This window comes from Geotrypetes seraphini, chromosome 1 (genome assembly GCF_902459505.1).
Source record: "Geotrypetes seraphini chromosome 1, aGeoSer1.1, whole genome shotgun sequence".
NCBI lineage: Eukaryota > Metazoa > Chordata > Amphibia > Gymnophiona > Dermophiidae > Geotrypetes > Geotrypetes seraphini.
The window spans coordinates 283,613,389-283,632,119 of NC_047084.1; the positions used below are offsets into that span (position 1 = coordinate 283,613,389).

At 47.1% G+C, this 18,731-nt stretch overlaps 1 protein-coding gene across 3 annotated transcripts in view; it reads left to right on the plus strand.

Moving 5' to 3' along the window:
- PTPRA (protein tyrosine phosphatase receptor type A) overlaps nucleotides 1-18,731 on the plus strand; it is a 287,845-nt gene that overhangs the window by 177,566 nt on the left and 91,548 nt on the right. For all 3 annotated transcript variants that reach the window (XM_033952928.1, XM_033952945.1, XM_033952937.1), the window contains 2 exons: nucleotides 12,331-12,367; nucleotides 15,355-15,452. In XM_033952928.1, the coding sequence (XP_033808819.1) occupies nucleotides 12,331-12,367; nucleotides 15,355-15,452 (135 nt within the window). The remainder of the gene's footprint in view (nucleotides 1-12,330; nucleotides 12,368-15,354; nucleotides 15,453-18,731) is intronic.

Here is an 18,731-nt window from a genome sequence, read left to right on the forward strand (position 1 = left end):
TAGCACAGAAACAGTGATACAAGTCCCTTCATCTCATGCAAAATATAAAGATATTAAATGTAAATTTGAAAATAAAAACTAGAACATACCAATCACTACTTTACAAATCTGATGAAGAGGGTTTTGGTCTCCAAAGTTTAGTCAAATATGTATTAAAATTAGTCTAATAAAAAGATCACCTTGTTAACATTTTCTTTTTATAAATGCTCATCAACACAGCTACAGTACTAAAGCAAAAGAAAAGTTTGTTTTTTCTACCTTTGCCATCTCTGGTTTCTGCTTTCCTCATCTTCTCTTCACTCTTCCTTCCATCCAGCATCCGCCCTCTTTTTCTGCCCCTTCCATCCACTGTCCACCCTCTCAATTCTGTGTCTGCTCTCTTCCCCCTTCCATATAGCATATGCTTCTTTCTCTGCCCCTTCCATCCACTGTCTGCCCTCTCTCTCCCTTCCGTCAGGAAGCCATCCAACCTATGGACTAACATCTCTGTCTCCTTCCCTTCCTTCTTCCCCCAAGGTCTTACATCCCACTGTCTTATCTCCCTTCTTTATTTTTTCCTTCTCTTCCCTTCTCTAGTCTTTCTTCATCTCCCTCCTCCCAGTTAGATGCAGTATTTCTCTCTTTCTTCTGCCTCCCCCCTCCCCACACAGGATCTGCTACCTCTGTCTCTTTCTCTCTTTTTTTTTCTCCTTCCTGTAAGCAGTGCAGCTTACAATGTTTCGCCACCACCAGCATCAGTGAGCTAAACACGCTTCCTTCACAGCCCTGGGAACTTTCCCTCTGCTTCAACTTCCTTTCCTCACAGAGGCAGGATGATGAAGCAGAGGGAAATTTTCCAGGCCACCCAAAACAGCGTGTTTAACTCACTGATGCTGCCTGTGGCCAAAGATTTTAAATTACAGTGTGGCAGATCCAGAGGATCCACCATATACAACATTTACACTGAGTCCTGCAGTATGGGGAACCCTAGATTCAAAACCAGAGCACCCCTTTATGGTTTGCACCCAGTGTGGACCGCCCTCCACCATGCATTTGGTATGCCACTTGGCGCCTATGTGGATCAGCCCATCAGCTTCAAAGTTTACAAACAATCTGCTCCCCCTGGCTATGCTTCTGGTACCTAGGTTCCCAAACGTTAAGGGGGAGGCCAGAAGATGGCCTCAGAACTCAGGGGGTGAGGATTGCCAACTGTGTAGACTTTTTCAGGATTCTAAAAATGTATAAGCCAGAAAGATGGCTAAAGTGTCTGGTTTTTATTTTATTTTAACTTTTTTAAAGAGTTTAGGCCCCCCAATAGCTCTCCAGGGCTCTCCCAGTGCAGAGACTATGGTAGGATCCAGTCAGTGGAAAGACTACTATAGTTAAAGCAAGATGGAGCTGAGCAAGGTGTTGTAAATTCCTGTGCTGTGGGCAGAGATTAAGCTATATTTGAGGCCTTGTTACTAGTGAGTGTCCTGGAGGAGATGGGTATTGTTGAGAAGGGGTGAGCCTATAAGAGGAATGAAGAATTGCATTGCCGGCATTAGGCAGTGCAAACTACTAGTACTACTTCTACTTATCACTTATATAGCGCTGAAAGGCAAACGCAGTGCTGTACATTTTGACATTTATAGATGGTCCCTGCTTAGAAGAGCTTACAATCTAATTTGGACAGACAGGCATGACATAGAGCAGTGTTTTTCAACCTTTTTTGGGCAAAGGCACACTTGTTTCATGAAAAAAATCACGAGGCACACCACCAGTAGAAAATGTAAAAAAATTTAACTCTGTGCCTATATTGACTATATATAAAGTAATTCTCTTGAATAGGAATCAAATAAACACAAAGAAAGTATTTTATAATTACTTTATTATGAAATATTAAGTAAACAGAATAGTGAAAAATTATAAAATACTTTATTCAGTGCGAAACCTGGGCCTGTTTGGCTGAACACAAAGCTGATATTCTGGCTGGAATCGAAGAAAGACACACACGTAGCTCTTCGTCAACAGCCGTTCCCTTCACCGCCCCGTCACCGTCACCGCCATCCCTTTCACCGCCCCGTCACCGCCACTGCCATCCCATTCACCGCCCCGTCACTGTCCCCGCTGCATCCATATAAGCCTTAGTACTGTAATATTTAGCTTATTCCTTTCTTATAAATCAAAGTTCCTGCTGCTGAACTAGAGAAAGAGATGTTCAGCTGGCAGGGCTTTGTTTATAAATTTTTATCAACACAACTAATATACTATTTTATCCTAAAGCAAAAAATAAATAAATAAATATAATTTTTTTTTCTACCTTTGTTGTCTGGTTTCTGCTTTCCACATCTTCTCATTCAATTCCTTCCATCCACTGTGTGTCTTCTCTCTATGTCTTCCATTTGCTGTTACTGTGCCTCTCCCTTCACCCCCCCCCCAATTGGTCTAGCACCCATCTTCTTCCCTCCGCTCCCCCATAGTCTGGCATCTGTCTTCTTCCCACTCTGTCTTCCACATTTCCCTTCGGGGTCTGTTCCTCTCCACCCTCCTTCAATGTCTGTCCTATTCCTTTCCACCACCACCCTTCCCTCCCTCCTTTACCATCTGTTCCTTTCTACTACCCTTCAGCTCCTCTCACGTGGCTTATCTATCTACCTTCCTCCCTCTTATTTTCATGGCACGTTACAATGTAATTTGTGCAAGCCACTGGAGCCTGCGAGCTCGGTCCCTGTCCCATCCCCACAAACCATCTCGCTTCTGTGCTCCTATTTTCTCCATTTCTAATATCTCCCCTATGTATCTGTCATTGCCCCCCCCCCTGTGTCCATATACCATCCCCATGGCATGTCCCCTTTATGTCTCTGTCCCTATGCCCCATGCACATAATTTCCCCTCTTTCTGTTACCTTCCTGTGTCCAGATTTCCCCTATCTTCCTCTTCCATACCAGTGTGTCTCTTCTTTTCAACCCCATCTAGCTTTTTTCCCTCTTTCTTCCCCCCCCCCTGCTTCTAGCATCTGGCTCACCTGCCTGTCCTTCCCTTTCTTTCCTGCTGTGGGTTTTTCTTTCCGTCTTCATCCCCTTGGCCCAGAATCCTTTTCCCTTTCACTCCCTACTTCCAATTTGAGCCGGGAACACGAGCGATTGCACGGTCCCCGCAGCCTCCACTCGCCTGCCCAATCGATCCTACTGTTTAGCCAGCTCTCTCCCTTCGCCTCACCTTAGTTTGTAGGTTTTGTTTTTCGGCGACATGCACACTTTCCCAAAGAGCCGCGCACGTGCGGCTGCTCAGTGTTCAATCTTCTGCTTTGCTGCAACTTCCTGTTTCCGGTTGCATCAGAGCAGAAGATCGAAACTGAACAGCAGCGGGGACCGGGGGAGTCTCATGGGAGCGCGTGCGGGACCCGGCCTGAGGCCTAATCAGTGTCTGCACCGTACGGCACACCAGGCAACATCTCGCGGCACACTAGTGTGCCGCGGAACAGCGGTTGAAAAACACTGACATAGAGGATAGGGGATGCAGAAACCAAGGTGAGAGGAATTAGGAGTCAAAAGAACTCTCAAAGAGGTGAGCTTTTAAATGGACCTTGAACACTGCCAGAGATGGAGCCTGCCATTGTCCTGGGCCCCCATGTTAGAGGGGGCCCCAAGCCTGTATTAAATCTGAAAGAAATACAGTCTGGTGATGAGGTTTGAACCTTCTTTAAATTCCTGCTCTGGGCCCCTGCGTGTTTAACACCAGCTCTGAGGCAGTGCTAGAGTGCTGCCACAGGCTAAAAAAAAAAAAAGAAGCTGACTGTGTGTATATGCATGTTTGTATCTCTAGTGAAGACAGTTTCATGTAAATTTGGGTTGAAGTGGAGAAGTCCACCAGTAGAAATGTACCTGTGCACATACTAAATGAAAGAAATTTTTCAGCCCGGGGAGTTTACCAAGCTAACTGTTGTAACTTGAGCAAATTCCTTTGAAAACTATCCTGATTCTGCCTCCACTCTGCCTATATCCTATCAAAAGTCCCAAAGAAAGCTAAATATAATTTTCTTTTGCTTCTTCCATATGTGAAGTTTTTCTCATATTCAACAGTAAATCTCACTTTTTGGGGCAGTTCACTCTTGCCATTACTGGTTTCTACTAGAGACAATGGAGGGTTAAAATGACTTTCCCAGCTTTCCAGGTTCTCAACCTGTTGCTCCAGAGCCAAGTTACAAAGTTCTAGAAGGTAGTCTTTTTGGCCAGCCTTGTCTGAACTTACTGTACATCCCCCTCCATTTGAAGCACCTGCCTGCCTAGACCCAATGTTCTTTCCAAACTATTACTGCTGCCATGCCTTCGGCAAGAGATCTGTACTTTCCCTTCTGAAGAAGTGAAAAGTAAGGGGAAGGCCATGAATTTTTATAAAATGGGGGAAAGAGGACAAGGAAAATTAATATTACTAGGTGAGGGAGGGTGAGAGAAATCAAGTAAATGGGAATCCATGATATAGAGACCCACATTTATGTTTGCCTAGGGCCCAACATAGTGTTAATCTGATTGTTGCAGTTGTCCAGGGCTCGCCGTGTCTGGTAATAGAACCGACGTTTCTGCTCTCATGCTGTATCTTTCTTCATGGTATCCTATGAGATCTGCAGTTTGTCTTTATATATATATATATATATATATATATATATATATAGTGGGTCCTGCAACCTGATTGGCTGGGGTTTGAGGAGACTGAGGCAGGAAAGTTTGTTGGTCATGAATTTGAATTTTGGCGAGAAAATTAGTTGAATTTGAAATTGACTGGAAAGTTTGTTGGTCACAAATTTGAAATGTGGAGGGAAAGTCCGTTGGTCACAGATTAGAATATTTGAATTTTGGCAGGAAAGTTTGTTGGTACACAAATTTGAATTCTGGTGGGAAAGTTTGTTGGTCACATTTTTAAAATATGTCAGAATAGAGGCTGGAAACTTTGAGATGGAGGGAGAAGGCGTTTGTCTTCAATCCCAGTCTTCTTTGTGCTAAATTTCTTTTGGATGAGCGGTTGCCATGCTTTGTTTATGGGGATAAAGGGCTCTCCAATTTGCAACCTGGGCAGTCTTCAGAAAGGAAAAGACATCCTTCTGGACACATTTCTTGCTAATTGATACAGCAGAAGGGTTACCTCTCTAGCCCTAAAACTCATGGATAACCCCACTTATGAAATCAGCAACAGCCAACAACCATTAGAGGACAAAAAATGGTAGTGTTTCTGTATATCCAAGGAGTAACAGATCGCATAGAGAAACTGTTAAAAAATAACATCAAAACAACCTATAGTGTACAACAGAAACTTGCATCCATATTTACACATGTGAAAGACTGGTTATCCCAGGACAAGCAGGCAGCATATTCTTAACGCATGGGTGACATCACCGACGGAGCCCCGGTACGGACACTTTTAACTAGAAAGTTCTAGTTGGCCGCACCGCACATGCGCGAGTGCCTTCCCGCTCGACAGAGGAGAGCGTGGTCCCCAGTTTCTTCGTTTCCGCGGAGCGAAGAAGACGCATGTTTTTTCAACGGCCGTTGAAAACGAGTTTTCTGCCTTCCCGCTCGCGTAAAATTTTTTCGGTTTCATTTCTTTTTCTTTTCTGATTCCTTATTTTTACTTTAAAAAAAAAAAAAAAAAAAAATCTCGTCGAGTTTTCTTTATATTTCTGGCCGGCTCCGACGTGGCCTGTTGCCACCATACAGGCCTCCGGATTCGATTTTGCGGAGGCCGTGTTTCCCTTCATGCCCCCTCAACTGGGTTTTAAGAAGTGCCAGCGGTGTGCACGCCCGATCTTTCTTACCGACCCGCACAATTGGTGCCTGCAGTGCTTGGGTCCAGAGCATCGGGCTGACACCTGCACCCGCTGTGCTACGCTTAAAAAGCGCACATTAAAAAATAGGCAGATCCAGCAAAATATTCTGTTCGGTACCGGATCTGCCATGGAACCTGCTGCGACGTCGACAGCACCTCAAAAGTCGGCACCGACGACGTCGACACCACCGGATCCTTCTTCGGGGTCGCTGGGCCCAGGTAAGTCGGCTAAGAAGCCTTCCACTTCCCTAGAACGCCCTCCTGCCACGGTCGCGACGCCGACCCTTCCGGCACCGCACCGACCCCATAAACGCTCCGCTCCGATATCGGTGAGTGCCTCGTCATCGGCCTCCTCATCGCCGGAGCGTAGAGCGGCACCTATGGTACCGAAGAAGAAAAAAGCGGTACCGGTGCCTCCCCTGGATGACCGCATCGCGGCCATACTCCAAACCCAATTACAGGAGCAGCTGCAGCAACAACTACAACAACTGTTGCCAGCGTTGCTGGCTCCGCACCTTCCGGTACAAGACCGGTCCGAGCCTCGCACTGTCCCATCGGTGTCGACCCCCTCGGTACCGATTAATACTTCCATGTCGGTGCTCTCGGCTGAACCACCTACAGTGCATACCCGTGCTGCTGCCGACCCTTCCCGGTCCCAGGAACGACACCGGTCTTCCTCTCCCGGTACCGCCTCGGTGCGCTCAGGCAAGTCTCTCTCAAAGACCCGCCATGCCGAGCCTTCCACACCGATGTCCTGACGTGCACACCCCGACATCAGGGACCCGGACTTATGGGAAGAATCACCGCACGGTACCGAGGAGGACGCTTCGTCGACCGACGAAGAACCCTCCATGGCTGACACCGTTTCAAAACCGGAACAGTCCTCTTTCTCCACATTCCTTAGGGAGATGTCAGCAGCTCTTTCTATTCCCTTAGAGTCCGACTCTAAAAAGTCTCAGGCCTTTCTCGATGCCCTAGACTTTGAACAACCTCCTAAGGAATTTCTGAAGTTGCCCGTCCACGACATCTTACGGGAAACTTTTTACAAAAACTGGGAGAAACCCCTCACTGTTCCCGGGGCCCCTCGCAAACTGGATAGCTTGTACCGGGTCATTCCAATCCCAGGGTTTGACAAGCCTCAATTGCCCCACGAATCTCTCCTGGTGGAGTCCACCTTGAAGAAAACTCAGGGTTCCAGTGTCTATGCCTCCACCCCTCCTGGCAGAGAGGGAAAAACTATGGATAAGTTTGGTAAGCGCCTTTTCCAAAATGCAATGTTAGCCAATAGAGCAAACAATTACACCTTCCACTTCTCCTTCTACATGAAGCATCTGGTGCAACAACTCTCCACCTTACAAAAATACCTTCCTGAACGTAAGGTACCCCTCTTCCAGCAGCAAATTTCCAGTCTACTCCAACTCAGGAAGTTCATGGTTCGCTCCATTTATAGCTCGTTTGAGCTGACCTCTCGAGCATCTGCCATGGCTGTTGCTATGCGCCGTTTGGCCTGGCTGAGAGTCTCTGACCTGGACATTAACCACCAAGACCACCTGACTAACGCACCTTGTCTTGGTGACGAACTCTTTGGGGAGTCCCTGGACTCGACAACCCAGAAACTCTCAGCGCACGAGACCAGGTGGGATACTCTGGTCAAACCTAAAAAGAAGACTCCACCTGCTCGCCCCTACAGACAGCAGTCTTCCTACCAGCGCAGGTTCTCAGCCAGACCTCTCAACCCGCCTCAACAGCAACCTCGCCGTCCTCGTCACCAGCATCAACCTCAGGCTGGGTCCCAGTCTCATCAACCTGCCAAGCCTCTTCCTCCCTCAAAACCATCTCAACCCTTTTGACTCTTTTCTCCAGGGCATAGCCAGTCTCCCACCATCACTGCCTCTTCCTCAGCCTATCGGAGGACGCCTCCATCTCTTCCTCAGCCGTTGGGAGGTCATCACTTCGGACCAGTGGGTCCTCAACATCATTCGCCATGGCTACTCTCTCAACTTCCAGACTCTTCCACCAGACAATCCTCCCATAGAGTCTGCTTCTCACTCCTCCCAATCCCTCCTCCTCCTGAGGGAGGTCCAATCCCTCCTTCTTCTCAATGCCATCGAGGAGGTGCCTTCAGACCAAAGGGGTCAGGGATTCTACTCCCGCTACTTCCTGGTCCCCAAGAAGACAGGAGATCTTCGTCCCATCCTCGATCTCCGGGACCTCAACAAGTGTCTGGTCAAGGAAAAGTTCAGAATGCTCTTCCTTGCCACGCTTTACCCTCTCCTCTCGCAACATGACTGGCTATGTTCCCTAGACCTCAAAAAGGCCTACACTCACATCCCAATCCATCCGACTTCACGTCGCTACCTACGGTTTCAGATCCAGCACCGTCACTATCAGTACAAAGTGCTACCCTTTGGCCTCGCATCATCGCCCAGGGTGTTCACCAAGTGCCTTATTGTGGTGGCGGCCTTCCTCAGGTCTCACAACCTCCAGGTGTTCCCCTACTTGGACGATTGGTTGGTGAAAGCACCTATGTCTCCGCTTGTGCTACAAGCCAAGCAACACACCATCTCTTTCCTCCATCTCCTGGGGTTCGAGATCAACTACCCCAAGTCGCACCTGCTTCCCACACAGCGACTTCAGTTCATTGGCGCAGTTCTCGACACCACTCTGATGAGGGCGTTTCTCCCCTCCGACCGACAACGGACCCTGCTCCACCTCTGTCGTCAGGTGCTCCTTCATCGTTCCATCCCAGCTCGGCAGATGATGGTCCTCCTGGGCCACATGGCCTCGACGGTCCATGTGCTTCCTCTGGCACGACTCCACCTCAGGACACCTCAATGGACTCTAGCCAACCAATGGTCACAGACCACGGATCCTCTTTCTCATCCCATCTCTGTGACATCGTCTCTTCAGCGATCTCTTCAATGGTGGTTGAACTCCTCCAATCTTTCCAGGAGTCTACTCTTTCATCTACCCCCTCACTCCATGATCATAACCACGGATGCTTCCCCCTATGCATGGGGAGTTCACATGGGAGATCTTCGCACCCAAGGACTCTGGACCCCTCAGGAGCGTCAACATCACATCAATTTCCTGGAACTCAGAGCCATGTTCTATGCTCTCAAGGCCTTCCAGCACCTTCTCTACCCTCAGGTCCTTCTCCTGTGCACAGAAAACCAAGTCGCCATGTACTACATAAACAAGCAAGGCAGCACCGGATCACCCCTCCTCTGTCAGGAGGCCATCCGCATCTGGACCTGGGCTACGGCCCATAGTCTCTTCCTCAAGGCTGTCTACATCCAGGGCGAACAGAACTCCCTGGCCGACAATCTCAGCCGCGTCCTTCAACCTCACGAGTGGACGCTGGATCCTCCCACACTCCGCTCCATCTTTGCTCGGTGGGGCACTCCTCAGGTGGACCTCTTTGCAGCTCCTCACAACCATCAGCTGCCCCACTTCTGTTCCAGACTCTTCTCCCCGCATCGTCTGGCCCCGGATGCATTCCTACTCAACTGGACGGATCGGTTCCTCTATGCCTTTCCTCCACTGCCTCTGATGTTGCGGACGTTATTCAAACTCCGCAGGGACAGAGCCACCATGATTCTCATCGCCCCTCGGTGGCCTCGTCAACACTGGTTCTCCCTCCTGCTCCAGCTCAGCTCCAGAGAACCCATTCCTCTTCCTGTGTTTCCTACTCTACTTACACAACAGCATCAGTCTCTACTGCATACCAATCTGTCCTCGCTCCACCTGACAGCTTGGTTTCTCTCGGGCTGACCTCTCCAGACAATCTGTCTCAGCCGGTCCGTCGTATTTTGAATGCCTCCAGGAAACCGGCCACCCTCCAATGTTACCATCAGAAGTGGACCCGGTTCTCCTCTTGGTGTCTCCTACATCACCACGATCCCACCTCTTTGGCGGTGGAAACTGTACTGGACTATTTGCTCTCTCTGTCTGACGCTGGCCTCAAATCTACCTCAATCAGAGTCCACCTCAGTGCCATCACTGCGTTTCATGAGCCTATCCTCGGAAAACCTCTCACGGCTCATCCCCTGGTTTCCCGATTCATGAGAGGCCTCTTCAATGTCAAACCACCTCTGAAGCCTCCTCCAGTCTTCTGGGATCTGAATGTGGTTTTATCAGCCCTCATGAACCCTCCTTTTGAGCCTCTTGCCACAACTTCGCTCAAATTTCTAACCTGGAAGGTGCTTTTCCTCATTGCCATCACCTCTGCCAGGAGGGTTAGTGAGTTGCATGCACTGGTTGCCGACCCATCTTTCACTGTTTTTCACCATGACAAGGTGGTTCTGCGTACCCATCCTAAATTCCTGCCCAGTGGTCTCGGAATTTCACCTCAACCAGTCCATTGTGTTGCCTGTCTTTTTCCCTAAGCCCCATTCTCATCCTGGGGAACAGGCGTTGCACACACTGGACTGTAAGCGTGCCCTTGCATACTACCTTGATCGTTCCAGGGCTCACCGCTCGTCCTCTCAGCTCTTTTTGTCCTTCGACCCTAACCGTCTAGGTCGTCCTGTCTCTAAATGGACGCTTTCCAACTGGCTTGCTGCCTGTATTGCGTTCTGTTATGATCGGGACGGTCTTTCACTGGAAGGTGCTGTCACGGCCCACAGGGTCAGAGCTATGGCTGCTTCTGTGGCTTTCCTCCGTTCCACTCCCATCGAGGAAATCTGCAAGGCTGCCACTTGGTCCTCAGTTCACACGTTCACTACTCACTACTGTCTGGATACCTTCTCCAGATGGGATGGACACTTCGGCCAATCTGTGTTACATAATTTATTTTCCTAATGGCCAACCATCCCTCCTCCCTCTCTGTTAGCTTGGAGGTCACCCATGCGTTAAGAATATGCTGCCTGCTTGTCCTGGGATAAAACACAGTTACTTACCGTAACAGGTGTTATCCAGGGACAGCAGGCAGATATTCTTACGTCCCACCCTCCTCCCCGGGTTGGCTTCTTAGCTGGCTTACCTTAACTGGGGACCACGCTCTCCTCCGTAGAGCGGGAAGGCACTCGCGCATGCGCGGTGCGGCCAACTAGAACTTTCTAGTTAAAAGTGTCCGTACCAGGGCTCCGTCGGTGACGTCACCCATGCGTTAAGAATATCTGCCTGCTGTCCCTGGATAACACCTGTTACGGTAAGTAACTGTGCTTTACCTCTGTTTAAAACCCCTGGCGTGTATGAAATCCTATGCAGTTGTGGCCAGTCTTAAATTGGTGAAAGTGGATGCACCATAGAGGAAAGGCTGAAAGAGCAGAAGAGACACCATAAGCTATGCAACACAGAAAAGTAAGGTGTAGCCCTCCATGCCAAGGGTTGCAAACTGGAGAGCCCTTTATCTCCATAAACAAAGCATGGCATCCGCTTATCCAAAAGAAATTTAGCACAAAGAGGATTGAGGCCGAGGACAATTGCCTTCTCCCTTCATCTCAGTTTCCAGCCTCTATTGTGACTGAATTTTAAAATGTGGCCTACAGACTTTCCCTCCACAATTCAAATTTGTGACCAATGAATTTTCCTGCCAAAATTCAAACCCCAGCCAATCAGGTTAGAGGACCTACTATATATAAAGGCAGACCTCACAGCATACCCTGAAGAAAGCCACAGCATGATGGCTAAAACGTCAGTTCTACCTACCCAGATGCAACAAGACCTGGACAACTGCAACAATCATGACACCAGCCACAGAAGCCTAAGAGAACATAGTGCTAATCTGTCTCTGAATCCATTCAAAAAGGGGTTTTGCCTTGCTTTTTCATTTCAGCCCAAGGACCATGTCTTACCATTGTTGTTCCCTGTTTTCTGGGGTGCCTTTTTTACAGATATGTGTAGTGATGGTGACCATGTGTTTGCACATGTGCTTGCAAGGAGGGGATTTTTTTTTTCTTTTATATCCCATTTTTCCAATTTAATGCTTTGGAATCTGTTATTTCTGGGGTTCCTGATTTAATTTTAGAAGAACATAATGGGGCTAATATTCAGTGCTTGTTAGCAAGCTGGGAACTATTCTCAGTTAGCTAAATAGTACATAGCCAGCTATCAATATTCAACAGGAGATAGCTGTCTGTCTCCCGCTGAATATTCGATTCGCAGGATTGGCTGGTGACCGGCTATTTCACATGATATACCAGTTATTGCCAATATTCAGCGGCTCAAAGGCTGTTTGACAACTAGATAGATCAGCTTTTAGGCAGCTCTATCTTTGATCATTAAGGCTTAGCTGGCTAGGCGCTGAATATTGGTCTAGTCAGCTGTGTCTCAGCCAGCCCAAAATAGATCACAAAATTCAATGCTGTTTGCCAGATATGGCACCAGCATTGAATTTCTGGTATCGCTGTGGACCACAAGAGATTGTTGGCTATCTCTCAAAGTCTAAATATCGGGGAGGATGTTGCAGTGATTGAGAGATTTGTCAATTCTCTTTTAAACTTTAATCTTTATTAATGTTTTCACCCTTTTCCATTCATCAAGCATTGCAAAAACACCATCTCCTACCAGCCTGTGTATTCTGAACTGTTGTGTTTATTTTTACAGGGGTACCAAGAAAAAAACAAGTTTATTGCCGCACAAGGTAAAATCTATTGGCTGTTCTCATAATGTTGTTAGCAGTCCAGCAAGCTTTTATTAGAGCTACTGGCAAGATTACACTTCATACAGCCTTTGTGAGGTAATGAAGCAGATGTTCAGGGACAGCTTTAGCAGTGTTGCACACTGAAAGTGCGGCTACTGCTTTTTCTTCTAACTTGCTCTGCCCTAATTTCCAAAACACAGGTAGAACTATTACTTGCCAGTATACATTACAGGCCAGCTTGCTTTGAGCTTACTTAAATCCATCAGATACGGGTTTGGAGTTGAGATATTGAGAGTAAAGGTATATTGGTTTCCATTATGCTAGGCCAGTGTATCGCAAACTGCATGTCATACTAGTGTGCTTCCTGAGATTTGAGATGTGCCACGAGATGCTGGGGAGGAGGATAGGCACCGGCGCCAGCTGACTGTCTACCGGACGTCCTGACTGACGTCAGCCGGTGCCAGCTCCTCTCCTTCTCTCCGCGCATCTTCCCTGCCAGCACCCCCCACTGGCAGCTCAGGGCCCATCTAGAGGGCCTTTGCCCATCTGCCAATGTGATGACATCATGCATGCGCATGACATCATCGCGTCAACATCAGTGCACTTCCAGATGCCTCGAGCCATGGCCACTACGTTTACTGTGCTATGGCTCAATAAAATTGCGGGACACTGCACTAGGCAGTCAAAAGAAGGTTGGAACTGATGGACTCTCTAATCTCTGTTTACCCTAATTAGTTAAGTAACTAGTATAAGAGAAGCTCGCAGTAACTCCACCATAAAAAATAGTAGCCCCATTGCCTTGGATCATTAATGAGGTAAATTTCTCCTTTCATCAAAAAACTGCTGCTTGTACAAGAGTGGCTTTTTTTTCTCTCTCTGGCCCAACACGGGCAGGCATCTCCATCAGATCTCTTTTAATTCCTGCCTCAGTAACTTCTAAAGACAGCATTTCACTGCCAGATAGATAAGAAAACCAGAACTGCTGATTAGTACAACTTTTGTTTTCCTAATAATCCTAATATTTGTTTTATTGGTGTCTATCTAGAACTTTGTGACTGGTGGACTAGAAATTTTACAAAAATTAATAAATGCAAAAACATGCAATGATGCTCTAACAGTTAAACTTATGAGCAGACTCCTATTCTGAATTAACATCAAGTGTTCTAAAAGCTTCAGCCTGCATAAACTATCACCATGACATACTGAGCCAAGTAGAGAAATCAGAAAAACAAAATACAGAACCTTATTTATAAACGTGGATTTTGAAATATCATTTGGACCAATTTTAAGCCAATAATGCCCTAACGCTCAAAACAGTGAGAGATTAGAGAAGCTGGGCCTATTCTCCCTTGAAAAGAGGAGACTGAGAGGGGACATAATCGAAACATTCAAGATAATGAAGGCAATAGACTTAGTAGATAAAGACAGGTTGTTCACCCTCTCCAAGGTAGAGAGAACGAGAGGGCACTTTCTAAAGTTAAAAGGGGATAGATTCCGTACAAATGTAAGGAAGTTCTTCTCCACCCAGAGAGTGGTAGAGAACTGGAATGCTCTTCCGGAATCTGTTATAGAGGAAAACACCCTCCAGGGATTTAAGACAAGGTTGGACATATTCCTGCAGGTAGGGCTGATCTCGGTTAAGGGCTTTGACCTGGGGACCACGCGTGAGTGGACTGCTGGGCGCGATGGACCACTGGTCTGACCCAGCAGTGGCAATTCTTATGTTCTTACCGTGCCGGTAAGATAGGTTGTAACCAGTTCTGCATGACTTTTACCGTTCATGGTAGCAGTCACTGAGAATCCTATGCATATGCATTGCAACAAGCTCAATTAGTATTAAAATGAGTACTCTGTGTAAAGCACATTGAGGAATGGCTATGTTTAGCTTGCAAAATTTTCCAGCAGATTGGAGCTGTCGTAGTGTGAGGGTGACTTCTTATAGAAGCAATTTGCTTGAATTTTAAAAGTCTGCAAGTGTGTGGGATATGTGGCCATATGTGTGTTTTGTATGCTTGTGTATCCTGCATATAACAGTTATGTCCAAAATCATCATGGACCAAAAAAAAAAAGACTTCAGAACTATTGCATAGCAAGAAATTTCAGCTGCAACTTTAGGAAAGTTTTTTTTTAAATTTTGCACTGTGTACTGCTTCTGCCTCCTTCGGAGCTCCAGAGTTCACAGCCGTACACTATACTGTTCCTGCGCACAAGAGCTGCACCTATCACTCAGCTCTTATGCACAGGTACCAAGCACATTCCTCCTCCTTTTACCACTGATACTCAACACTAACAGCATGCATCCAAGCATAGAATTTGCATGCTGTTAGTGTTGAGTATTGCCCAGTAATTTATAATCGCTGTAAACTGGGAGTTTTGTGCATCTGGCCCCAAATATTTGTAGAATAGGTCTTAAGTAAGCAATAATACCATTATTTCTCTGACTGTTTTATTTAAACTTGCCCCTCCCTCATCCTAGAAAGCATACGTAGGCAGCAGTGTGGGCTGCTGTTGAACTGTTGGGATAGTTTCTGCTAAATCCCCTGCTGGGGGATGTCATAGTCTCTGCAGTTTCCTTCATTCCTTTTCTCCTTCCTTGAGATTGAATTCTTCATCTCTAAGTTACAGCCAGTTGCCTATATTCTCCTCTTCTAAACAACAACAAACTTGAATCTAAATCTGCCACACCAGGCTGTGCAGCAGAGCAGCCTGAGGTATGGCGCCTCGCCTCACAACATGATCATCAAAGACTGTCTAAATTCAAGAAAGCATGGAATAAGCATGTGTGATCTCTTAGGGAGAGGAGAAGAAAGTGGACTCTGTGAATTGGAAGACTGAATGCACCATTTGGCCTTTTTCTGCCGACCATATTTCTAAGTTTCTATCTAGCATATTGTTACCTTGGGTACCCCTCCCCTTTGGGGGGTATTCTATATGGAGCATGTCTGTTTCTTACAATATATCTAATTGATATTTATTTACTCTCTTAGGACCAAAAGAAGAAACTGTGAATGATTTTTGGAGGATGATCTGGGAACAGAATACTGCAACAATTGTCATGGTCACCAATCTGAAGGAAAGGAAAGAGGTGAATGCTGAAGGACAGAGCTGTGGCTGTTGTTTTGTGTCCATATACTGTACATTATATAAGACAATTCAAGCTGCTTGTAATTTATTTTGTTCAATGTTCTCAACTTGCTGGAAATACCGTATTTGCCGGCGTATAAGACGACTGGGCGTATAAGACGACCCCCCAACTTTTACAGTTAAAATATAGAGTTTGTTATATACTCGCCGTATAAGACTACCCCTTCTTCCGCACACCTTCTGCACAACCTTCTGCCTGCCTGTCCCCCCCTTGAAGGTCTGCACCCCCCGAAGGCCTGTCCCCCCCCCCTTGTAGGCCTGTCCCCCCCTTGTAGGCCTGTCCCCCCTTGAAGTCCTGCCTGCCTGCCTTTCCCCCCCTTGAAGGCCTGTCTCCCCCCTTGAAGGCCTGCACCCCCCTTGAAGGCCTGCACCCCCCCCGAAGGCCTGTCCCCCCTTGAAGGCCTGCCTGCCTGCCTGTCACCCCCTCCCCCTTGAAAGCCTGCCTGCCTGCCCGCCCCACCCTGAAGGCCTGATGCCCCGACCCACCCCGAAGGACCGCTCGCCCCCCTGGCCTCCCCGCACCACCTATGAAGCAGCCGCAGCAGGATCGCGAAGTCAGCGTCAGCGATCCCTGCGCTGCTTCCTGCGCCAAGGTCCCGCCCCTCCTCTGACGTCAGAGGAGGGGCGGGATCGCTGACGCTGACTTCGCGATCCTGCTGCGGACTGCTTCACAGGTGGTGCAGGAAGGTCAGTGGGGCGAGCGGTCCTTCGGGGGTGGGGGGGGATTGAACGGCAAGGCCGGGAGCACCCCCTTAGGGCTGGCACCCGGGGCGCACCGCCCCCTCCGCCCCCCCCTTGGTACGCCACTGCATGTAAACAGTACCCGGCGTATAAGACGACCCCCGACTTTGGGGAGGATTTTAAGGTACTGAAAAGTTGTCTTATACGCCGGCAAATACGGTAAGTTGAATTCATTGGCATGCATATGGCCTTAAATACCCTTACCACTGAAGTCTTTTACAAGTGAATTGTGGAGACATAAAAGGAGTTCATACTGAAAGATTGACTGTAAATGAAAAATATCAAGTTGATAAGGTGATCTACCAACAAATTTGACCAAAAATGAGGCTCAGCATTGTTTAGTGTGCATTTGGTTCATTAATATGCTTTAAATATAGTATCCTCTACAAATTCCATATTAATGAATGCTTGAAACTAACTGAAAACTGCCTGAAATTCTGAAAACTTTGAGAAAAACTGAAAACTAAATTTTTCTTGCAGAATACCCCCGCTACAGTCTCTTCACTTTATAAAAAAAAAAAAAAATAGTACCCTCTTCCTTGTATCTCACTTTAGTTTAATAATTCTATTGAATATAGAGCGTAGGAGTCTTCTATCTTTACTAGAACAGAGTAACATTGTAAATGATGACAGGTAAAGACCAGCATCACCCATCTTGTGTTCCAGATAAAGTGATTAGGATTGTAACTGCTGCTCTATTCAGATTGCCCCCCCCCCCCCCTTTTCCTAGGGTTATAATTGCTGCCCCATGCATGTTACTCCCTCTATGCTTTGCATTTCTGAAGCATGAAAGCCATTCATTTTTGCTTTAAGTGGAAATGCTGTCTATACTTTGATTCGATCCTCTTGCTAAATAAGGATCCACTGGGTTTCTCATGCCATTTTTGAACTCCATCACTTACATTCCCTTTTACAAAACTGCGCAAGAGGATTTTCATGCTGGCCAGCGCACTGAATACTCTGCGTTGCTCCGACGCTCATAGAGTTCCTATGAGTATCAGAGCAGCGCGGAGTATTCAGCGTCCTGGCCGGCACTAAAAATCTCTTGCACAGTTTAGTAAAAACAAAAAAAAAAAAGGGGGGGGGGGTTGTTCCTGCCACCTCCACAGGGAGGACATTCCAATCACTCACCATCCTTTGCATGAAAAAATATTTATATATATATCTATATATTATATATAGTGTCTTAAAGCAGAGACATACAACCTTTTTACAAGGTCCCAGAGAACTAAGTTGTTTCCTAACGCAATAGGAAATAAGGTGTGTGGGGGAGGAGGTCATTTTATAAAACATTTCTATATGTAAGAGTTGTTGTACTCTTGGGAAATGACTCTTCTAGTGAAGTAGGTGTGTCATTCTGGACGGGCAGGTAATATTCCCATGCTTGCAAGCTGTACAGAAGAAATCCACTCCAGCTTTTGATTCCCTTCTTCTTAACTAGAAGGCTCTGCTGCCTCCTTCAGTTTTTCCTTCTGTACACAAGCTGGAAGGAGTCTTTCTGATCTGCTCTGTTTATTTCTTTATTTTTCCAGTCATTTTCACAAATCTTTGAAGGCTTAGTACTGACAAAAATAATGCCTAGTCCAGGGCAGCATTGGAAGGGTTGGTTGTGAGAAGGGGTGATCTGTCCAACCAACCCGACCACCGTGCCCTGAATAAGTGTCCCAGAAAACCTTGGCCCTGGTGGTAAGGTAGGCCCCCTGAGGCAGAAGCAGACACAGGTCCTGGTTTGAACCCCCAAGGCAGCCTCCCTTATTTGGTGGTTAGGCCCCATCCAGTGCTTCCCAGAATACACCAGGCAGAGCAGGGTGCCACCATTTTGATGATGACGCCCTAGCGGGAGGAGGGAAGGATGTCTACTCCCTCCTTTTTGCCTGCCTCCGGTTTCTTCAAGGTATGTCAGGGCCATGGGTTGGGTCCCTAGGCCTGCCAGAGTTGGGGGTGGGGTCACCTCTGGGCTTGTCTCAGGGTCTCTCTGGACCTGCCTAGTGTGGTTGTCAGTGTCAGGCTTCCATTGGGGGGAGGGGTCCCACTGGAGTACCAGGGATAGGGTTTGGGGAATAGGTGTCCACTGGACCAGCAGGCACATTTTTTAAAGGGCAGGATGGGTTGTGATGGGTTGGTGTGGTGTTTTTTGTTTCATTTATTTTTTGCACTGAAAGGAACAGTGTGGAATAATGAACAGCAAATTACTTCTGTGATTTTAATGCAGCATGAATTTGAATGGTCATTATTTTGAGCATGCTGCACTGATTTTTAAGCACTGGATTTGCAATAGAGTTTCCTGTACCACAAATTTTTTGAGCATGGGCTTACTAGATTTTAGACTAACATTATCTAAGGAGTTAAGATAATATATTTAGTTCCTGGTATGCAAAATGATGCTCCCTGCCATGCTGGTATTTGTTGTATTTTCACAAACCCCTTGAAACTACCATCACCCTTAAGCAAATGCTATGCTGGGATGACACTTATTTTG